This window comes from Trachurus japonicus, chromosome 19 (assembly GCF_045865225.1).
Source record: "Trachurus japonicus isolate A0001 chromosome 19, Traja_1.0".
Taxonomy (NCBI): domain Eukaryota; kingdom Metazoa; phylum Chordata; class Actinopteri; order Carangiformes; family Carangidae; genus Trachurus; species Trachurus japonicus.
The window spans coordinates 3,447,218-3,456,680 of record NC_140925.1 but is presented as its reverse complement, the minus strand read 5'-3'; the positions used below and the strand labels follow the sequence as shown (position 1 = coordinate 3,456,680).

At 42.1% G+C, this 9,463-nt stretch overlaps 1 protein-coding gene across 2 annotated transcripts in view; it reads left to right on the top strand.

Annotated features, from left to right (window-relative positions):
• The first annotated feature begins 407 nt into the window (after nucleotides 1-407).
• gpr142 (G protein-coupled receptor 142) overlaps nucleotides 408-9,463 on the top strand; it is a 15,539-nt gene continuing 6,483 nt past the window's right edge. The window contains exons 1-2 of one of the 2 annotated variants that reach the window (XM_085760732.1): nucleotides 408-507; nucleotides 7,630-7,785. In XM_085760732.1, the coding sequence (XP_085616858.1) occupies nucleotides 7,647-7,785 (139 nt within the window). In that variant the 5' untranslated portion in view covers nucleotides 408-507; nucleotides 7,630-7,646. Of the gene's footprint in view, nucleotides 508-2,821; nucleotides 2,923-7,629; nucleotides 7,786-9,463 lie in introns of those variants that run through there. The other variant, XM_085760734.1, reaches the window with a different exon arrangement.

The following is a 9,463-nucleotide window of genomic DNA, read 5'->3' as shown; positions in this document are numbered from 1 at the left end:
CGCACTGCAACACCACAACACAACGGCTCCATATGGAGTTTACACTGTGTGTGTGTGTCTGTGTGTGTGTGTGTGTGTGTTGTAGATGTAATATTTATTTTCCAGGGTGAGCAACACTCCACGTTAAATCCTCTGAATTAAGGAGCTGGAGAAAAGCCACAAGACACACGACCACTTCTTTATCCCCTGTCAGCCATCGCTGTGGTTTTCCATCGGGTTTTCCCGTTTTCCCGCTTTCCCCATCTCTCTCTCCCTCTCTCCCTCACTCACCTCACCCATCCAAACCTCCCTCCCTCTCTTTCTCTCCCCTCCCTTCTCACATTTTCACTCCCCTCTGCCTCATTTCTCCCTCCACTCAGTGATGTACCAGCTGCCTAGACTCCACTTCTCCTCCTCCTCCTCCTCTCCTCGGTGTGCATCCAGCAGAGATGTGGTGGCCTCAGTAGGAAACCTCTGCGGAGGGGCGACGACCCAGGTGGAGCGTCGCTGTAAGACCTGGATGTGAAGGTAAGAGAGACGAAACCATACAAGGACACAGAAAGTCACAGAAAACTCAGTCCTCCGTTTTATCCGCTGTTTATGTCTGAGCTGCTCTGCTGCTGTTCAAATTCAACAATGAAATGTTTCTGTTTCTTGTGCAATCAGCGCTGTTATACATCACTGACTTCAGATGTTGATGCGAGGTCCAGTCTTTCTTTTTTTTCTTTTCTTTTTTTTATAAAAGTTATTTAGGGAAGCAGCAGGAGAGAGTCTGGTCTTTATCACGTCCAATTGTTTCATAATTGGACGTCGCTCTGAGCTCGGAGCTTTTAGATTAATAGAATTTGCTTGCAGTGTTTTTCGTGTTATTTCAACTCCTAAATCTTCCTCTAAAGGAGGAGGAGGAAGATGTTTGTTGTGATACAATATTAGCCTGTTGTTGTTTTCTGCTGCCAAACAGCACTGCTGGGTTCTGTCTTCATCATAACAACAACACGCAGCACAGCTCAGGTCAGCAGGACATCCGCCTCATGAATGAACCTCACAGCATCACGATGATGAAACGATGACGAGCAGGACATTTCTTTAAGTGTCATCCCATTGATTTTCCAGGAAAGCTGCGTGTTAATCCTCCAGACAGCGACATGCTTCCTCCTGCTCTCATCATCACTAGGTGCGTTTACAACAAATAATCGTATTAAATGAATCTTATTCGACCTGTTTACATGAACACTAAATAAAGCGATCCACATTCAATCCACGTATACACTGCAAAACCTCAAAATTTTACCAAGAACATTTGTCTTATTTCTAGTCGAAACAATCTCATTCTACTTAAAATAAGACTCATCACATCAAAATCTGCTTGTTTTTAGACACTTTTTTTACTTCTTTCAAGCAGATTTTCACTTGAAATAAGTAGAAAAATCTGACAGTGGAGCAAGTTTTTCTTTCTTATTACAAGCACAAAAAAAACTTGCTTTCACTGGCAGATTTTTCTACTTATTTCAAGTGAAAATGTGTTTGAAACAAGTGAAAATGATCTAAAAACAAGATCATTTTTAGGTGATGAGTCTTATTTTAAGTGGAAAGTGATTAGTTTTGACTAGAAATGAGACATTTTGACAAGAAATAAGACAAATATTCTTGGAAAGATTTAGAGTTTTTGCAGTGTAGCTTTTCGTGAACAAGTTGGAATAGTTCGCTGTTGCGAGACTTTCTCCCGTCGAGTCTCTCTATTATTTTTTGTTCTTTTAACGTTTCTATAAGAAGATTTGTCTCGACGACGGTCCAATTTTTCTGCTTATTCACCCTGTTTGTTTTTGTTTTGACCGGCTTTGTCTTCCGCTATTTCCTGTTTCCTATTTCCGGTGATGCCTACAGTACGTACTATGGTGCGCATTCGCAGAATTAATAATCCACTCTATCAACCAAATCCCTGTTTACATGCGGCATGAAGCTGATTATCAATCGGCGTAGATTAGACTACCTCTTTCAATCCGATCAGAAATACAATCAGATTTACATGAGACATTTCAAATCTGATTGACCTCTTAAATATGACTGTAAATCGGATTTTTGGATCCATGTAAACGCGCCTAGTGTGTTTGCTGCTGCTGCTGCACCGTTCTGCTGGCAGCGACCCTGCAGTGTTGTTTCAGGTGCTCCGTCTCTTGATGAATAATTAAGTAAGAGAGGGCTCAGTGGAGCACAGAGTTCAGCTCAGCTTCCTATGGGCACAGTGACTGACTGGACCCCCCCGCTCCCCCCTGCAGAGAGAAGCCAAGTCCTGTAGCCTCCAGCTGCATCCCGACCCTGGGAAGACGTTCCAGAGCGGAGACTTAATCAGAAACATCCCTCGGCCTCTTGATCTTCACAGACTGTGGTCGCTGAAGCCGAGGGGCCGGCCGCTTTTCTCAGAGGACAACGATGTGACGGGAGCAGCAGCAGCAGCAGCAGCAGCAGCATCGACCCACTCTGTTTCTCTGTCTCTGTCAGAGCGTTTCATTTCCCCCGGCGTGTGTGTGTGTTTGAGGCTGTAATTGTCTAAGGGAGGATTAATAAAACACCTCTGTGAAGTGAGAACAGCTCCATTTCCAACCTCCGCAAAACAATCTGCAGCACCCGAGGGACCCGAGGTGACGATGAGTTTCCCACAGAACAAAGTGTGACAGGACGAGGACGAGGACGAGGAGCTCAGGACTTCATTTACTCAACTATAAGGATTAAAAGAGGGAGGTGAGGAAGAGGTGGCTGCTGGGATATTGATCGCAGCTTCTACTGGTCCCCGGTGGTTTGGCCTCACAACCTCCTCGTCCCATAATGATGATCGTCCTCCTCCTCCTCCGTGCTGCCGGTCCTGAGACGACGAGGCTCAGGAGGAAACGGATCAGGTGTCTCAGCAGATAAAGACAAAGACAAAGTCGTCCTCCGAGTTTCTGAGTGAGTGAGTGAGTTCCTGCAGCTCTGAAGCTCAACGGTGGTCTGATGGATGAAGGTGTGAAACATCTGTGTGTTGAGTTCAGTTCAATTCTGATAAAAACAGTTAAAAAGTTCTGATTCTCACAGGATGTTTCAGCTTTAAAGGGATAGTTCAACATTTTTGGCAAATTGGCCCATTGCCATAATCCCTATAGTCATAGCAGTAGGTTCGTTACCTTTAATTGTCGGTGCAAGCTGTTTTTAGAACAGCGGAGCAGAGCCGTGAGCTGCTCAGAGCTACGCTACGGAGGCTCATGGGATTTCTTGGTTTCCCTCATCAAACTCATCAAATACACAATCCAACAACTCCACAACGCTCTGGTGGACAAGTTGTGACCTGCACATTCACAGATATGAGATAAACACAACGTTACCACACAGAGTTGTTTTAGAGGGAAATTCATGCAAAACCGCTGATGCAAGTTGCCCCAGGTACAGTTTTCAGCATCAGCGGTTTTGCATGAATTTACCTCTAAAACAACTCTGTGTGGTAACGTTGTGTTATTATCTCATAGCGTGGTGAATGTGCAGGTCACAACTTGTCCACCAGAGCGTTGTGGAGTTGTTGGATTGTGTATTTGATGAGTTTGATCCCATTAGCCTCCGTAGAGTAGCTCTGAACCTACTGCTATGACTATAGGGATTATGGCAATGGGCCAATTTGCCAAAATGTTGAACTATCCCTTTAACAGCTGGTTACTGACCAGTTTTACAGAAAAGAGCTTCTGCAGGACTGGACGCTGCAGTGACTCGGTATCGGAAAGTGTTGAAACCAGATGGAGGCTAGCTAGTTAGCATGATATGTGCAGTAGAGGAAAAGATCTGATAGAAACACAAGCTAATTAACCTCATTAATATTTTAGTCTTGGTTGATTTAGTGATTTTGTGATGAACGTTGGAGAAACTTCACGCACAGAATCTGTTGTGCTTGTTGTTTAAAGGTTGTTTTAATGTCCGATTCCTGCACTGACGAGAGAAACTGCTTTTTTACAAAATAGAAACACATTTGCATTTTAATGTTGAAGATAAATTTGACTGAAAACAGTTTTATTTTATGAAAAATTGATGAAATCCTCAGGTTGCAGTTTTTTTCTGACAGTTAAACCAAACTATTAATGGATTAATAAAGAAAAAATAATATTGATAGTGAAAATAATCTTTGTTTGGGTTTTAGCAGCTTTTTTTTTTCCTCTTTTCCTTTTGCCTAGAACAATATTTCTGACGGGGGGTTGAGCAGAGGGAAGGAGGCGTGTCCTCTGAGGTCACTCACTGTAAAGACGACTGTACTGTACAGTAGTAGATCCCAGTGGGAGTTTAACGCCACATTAATACTGAATGGGACATCCTATCTGAGCACATGGGACGCCGTTACATAACAAAGGGTGAAATATGAGCATGTTTTTGTTGATAAACCAAGTGGCGAATAAGCAGCGAGCCACTTGAGTCACATCACTCAGCAGAACTCATCTCCTCTGGACGCGGCCGTTAATTTACGGCCCGGATTCACGTCTCGGTGCCAAAACGTTGGAAGCAATAAAACAAAGAACTCTTATCACAACATGAGGAAAGATGATCCGAGTCGTCTTTCTTTTAATTCCCGACTTTTAACAGATAAGAGATGATTAAATAATCTTTACACATCTCCATTTAGTGGCTCTTCTGGAGCTTTCAGCTGATGCCCAGTTGCCAGTGTTCAGATTTCAAGCATTTTCTGGGAATCGAAAGGACTTTACACTGCAAAAACTCAAAACCTTTTCAAGAATATTTGTCTTATTTCTTGTGAAAAATGTCTAACTAATCTCTTTCCACTTAAAATAAGACTCACCACATAAAAATTAACTTGTTTTTAGATCATTTTCATTTGTTTCAAACTAATTTTCACTTGAAATAAGTAGGAAAATCTGCCAGTTTTTTGTGCTTGTAATAAGAAAGAAAAACTATCAGATTCTTGTACTTATTTTAAATGAAAATATGCTTGAAAAAAGTAGAAAAATGTGTCTAAAAACAAGCTCCTTTTTAATGTGATGAGTCTTATTCTAAGTATGAGATTTGTTTTGTCTAGAAATTACATTTTGACTAGAAATAAGACAAACATTCTTGGTAAGATTTTGAGTTTTTGCAGTGTAAAATTTCTTTTTTGTCCTCGTTGGCTCAAAACTGAACCATAAAAAATCTTTATTATACCCCTCATCTGCTGTTTCCGTGGTTAAAGCGTAAGCCCAAATATTAAATCAACAGAACAAAAGTTTTCTTAAATGACTGATTGATCATCCACAGTTTCATGAGAGCTGGAACAAGTCGTCACCATCAAGAGATACAGACAGTAATGAGGGAAAAGCTGCAGAAACATAAATTAGAAACTTGCTCATTAGAATAAAAATGAGCACACGGACATGGATGTAAACGTCTGCGTGGATCTGAAAGCGGTTTAATCCGGTGTATTTAAAGACTGAGGATGAAATGAGAGCCAGGTAACGGAGCTCACTGTCTGACGTCAATCACACAGACAATTTTTAGAAGCTGTGAATCAAACGTCGTCACGTCTCATCACCTGAACGTCTCTCACTTCTCCTGTCTCTCGTTAAAACACGAGATGTTTTAAATCATCTCACACACACACACACACCTACACACACACACACACACACACACACACACACACACACACACACACACACACACACGTACACACTCTCCCTGCTCTGAATGAAACCATTGATCTCCATTATTGCTCTCCACTCTTTGCTCCTCACGTCCACTTTAATGTGGTTTAGATATTTGATGCGCCTCGATTTTATGATCGCATTCCTGCTGCAGGTCGTAAAAACTGTAAACTGTGCCAGTCGTATAACGCACACACACACACACACACACACACACACACACACACACACACACATGCAGGGGTTTTGGCGCATAAATAGCTTTTACAATGTCGGTAATTAAATATGGCAAACTGTTAGTGGTGGTGGTAGCGATGGCCTCGCCTCGCCTCGGGTTGTTTTGGTCAGATCGAGGGAGCGGTTTGCGGCCCCGGTGATGATGATGATGTTTACGTTGGCCGAAGCGTCTCCAAATGGTTTGTGTGACTGAAAGCTCGAGTCGGGAGATAACAGAGTCCAAATCCGGCCTCACGGATGAGTGGAGAGAATTAGGAGGAGGAGAGAGAGACAGACGGAGAAAAACAGGATGGATGGCACGCAGGTGAAAAGGTTAGATGGAGAGAGACAAGGTGGTAATGACTCAGGGGGGGTTGAGGTGGACGAGGTCGTCGCCGTCCGTCCATCTGTTGTTGACGACCTGAAACTGAGATTCACACACTTTTTTTTTTAACTTCCTCATGTTGTTTGTGGAAAACATGAGTTTGGCGCCGAGCAAACATCGTTTAGGTCACATGACTCACACGGAAGACGCATCATCGTCTGCAAACCTGAAATCGTCAAAACAGATCAATACACTCAGATGTTCCTCAGCTGCACCAAACAAATGATTTGAATAATAAAATTATCATTTATATTATTTTGAATTATTGTATTTCTATGTTTTTAATACTTTATTGCAAAGCTTCTTACCTTCACAAACATAATCAGTCATTTCATTTTCTTTGCGATATTGTACTTTGCATCCCCCCCCCCCCAGATATTCACAAAGTTTATTCATGTATGTTTGTCTGTTTTCTTTATTTGGTTTTCCATTCGTTTATTTTATTTTATTATATTTTATTTATTTATTTTTGTTAATTTCCTTTCTTTGAGATCCTCATTTGGGAAATACCAGTTTGCCTCATATATATGTTTGTCTGTTTTCTTTATGGTTTATTTACTTTGTGAATTATATATTATTACTATCAAATAATATGAAACGCACCAGATTTACTTGCTGATGGAATAATTTGATCTCATTGATCTGTGGAGCTTCAAACCTAATTGGGATAAAAGTATCAAAATTAGTCAATTAACAATCGATTAATCAAACACAGAAACTTGAAAAAGAAATCTCCCAAAATGGTGGCTGTTCAGCATGTTTTTGTCAAGAAAATAAATGGCAGATTAATTGATAATGAAAATAATATTTTGTCTCTGAGAATCCACCAAAGGAATTTTAATTGGCCGGAGTTTCAGATGAAAATTTATGTATTTTCAGAGAAAGTACATAAATTAAAATATCCTAATGTTATCCTAATGTTAAAACGAACTTCAAATTTCAGCCTAACTCCAGATTTCAAAACAGTTTCCCTCCAGAAACAGCTCCTTCTGGACAATTAATAGTTTCTACATTTATATATTAAATAAAAAATAATAATTCAAAGCAGCTGGTCATTCAACAGACGTTTCTCAAACTGGAGGAAATAGTGCACATGATGGGGACTATTTTCATCATCGTATTAATCTACATTTTGGTGCTCCAGTGAATATTTGGGGCAGCAGGACAGTGTGTGTGCGTGTGTGTGAGAGAGAGTCAAAATAAACTGTGTGTCCAGGCTGATGAAGGAAAATGTCACACAGATCAACAGTGTGAGTCACTGATGTGTTTTTAATGGGTCCTATTCCGCTCTTTTCATGGGATTTTGTTGTCGACAATAAATAAACTGGAAAACATCATGAGTCATGAGATTTTCTTTTTTCTCTCAGTTGAAACTCTGACTCTTGTCTCCTCCGCCTCCTCCAGGGGGAACCGTCGGGGTCATGTTCGACTGGTCCAATGTGACAGCGTCCGGCCGCCGGGAGCTGGGCCTGAACCCCGAGGAGCTGCAGAAGTCCAAATGCGTCCTGGGCTTCATCCCCGTCATCTACTACAGCATCCTGCTCTGCGTGGGCGTCCCAGGTACCAACCGACCTCCACTTCTGTCGTTGTGGTAATAAACTTAAAGTGATACGCCAAATTTTTTTTCCCCATGTCTTGCCTCACTCCCGAGTCCATGACCAGCAGATAGACACCATCCTTTCCACTGTGTGTGCAGTAACCATGGAGATAGAGCCGTATCGCCCGTAATTAGCTTAGCTCAAACGCTGGAAGTGTATAGGTAGTGTTAGCCTGCCTCCTACCCAAGCTGAAACCAGCAGTCAGAAGCTGATTTCATTTTAGCTCTAAACTCTGTAAATATATCACTTTATCGACATTTCAAACATGTTTAGGTGAGAAAGTAGCCGTTTAGATCAGCAGTGTGTCGTTAATTTGTCTAAATACCAGCTGTTTACTATTTTGTTCGGATGAATTCGTCGCCATACTCAAGCTAGCCGTTGTGACCAACGCACTTCCGGTTACTTTCACAAAATAAAACACCCGTTTCCCTTTACATACTGAAAACCATGACCATAGAATTTGTGCTTTTACTTTGAAAAAGGAAGCTAACCTACCCTCGATGTAGCTAGCTTGAACCAAAATAAAGCGTCTTTGCTTGAACCCTCCGTTTTGACCGATCTCGTCCCGTTAGCGGCATTTGACCGCTCAAGATGCCTTACCGGAGAGTTTTGTCAGCTCTGAGACGAAGATCGGCCCGCCGGTTTCCGTTTAGAGTTGCTGAAGAGTTTCTCTGATGACTTTAGGTGGAGGCAGGCTAACACTACCCATACACTTCCAGTGTTTGAGCTAAGCTAATTACAGGTGATACGGCTCTATCTCCCTTGTTACTGCACGCAAAAGTTGGCGTATCGCTTTAAAAAAAACAAGACAAATGAGCTGGACTGAATCTCCAGGAGCCAGAAATAAGAGCCGACGAGCATCGTTTCATTAGAAGCATTGTCAGTGACCCACAGTGGATGTGTAAGCAGAGCTCGGCTCAAAGCTCCAACATCTATTTATACCAAAAAGTGGGAACTGAACACGACAGAGGAAATCAATACTGAAGTGAGTTAGAGGAACATTACTTCTGCTCTAATGGAGCAGCGAGATAATAAACTGCTGCAGCACCGAGCCCAGGGCCGATCGCTGCAATCACAGCTACAATCGCCCAATTAAATCATCTAATAATCAATTTGTTTGTCTTTATTAGTATTTATCCGTCCACGCAGCTGAGTGTCTCTGCATCGGGATTCATCACTGGTAGAAATAACTGTCACCGTGATGAGAAGCCTTCACACCAGCCGCGCTCTCATTACAGTGCCTCCTCATTGTTGGTATTGATCCAGGGGGGATTTACGCAGAGTGTGTGTGCGCAAAAGAAACAAGCGGACGTGTCAAGACAGCGTCCAGATGATCTGCAGGTCACATCACGTAATTGTCCCCAAAGGGAAATAAATACAAAGGCCAGAGGGGCCAGAGTCAACATCTGTATGTACTGTAGGAGTCTGGAGAGCTGGGGCTGGTGTTCAGATACCCAGTGGAAATACGCTGCTGTTGATAAGGAGGAAATAAAAACAGATGCAGATACCGTGAATAGACCAGAGGAGACACTTGTGTAAGCAGCACGGAGACAAATAAATCAATGGTTGGTAGATTTTACACCTCAGCCTTCACAAGGTCGAATGACTCCATCCAGTATGTTCAGAAAACACGACCAGAA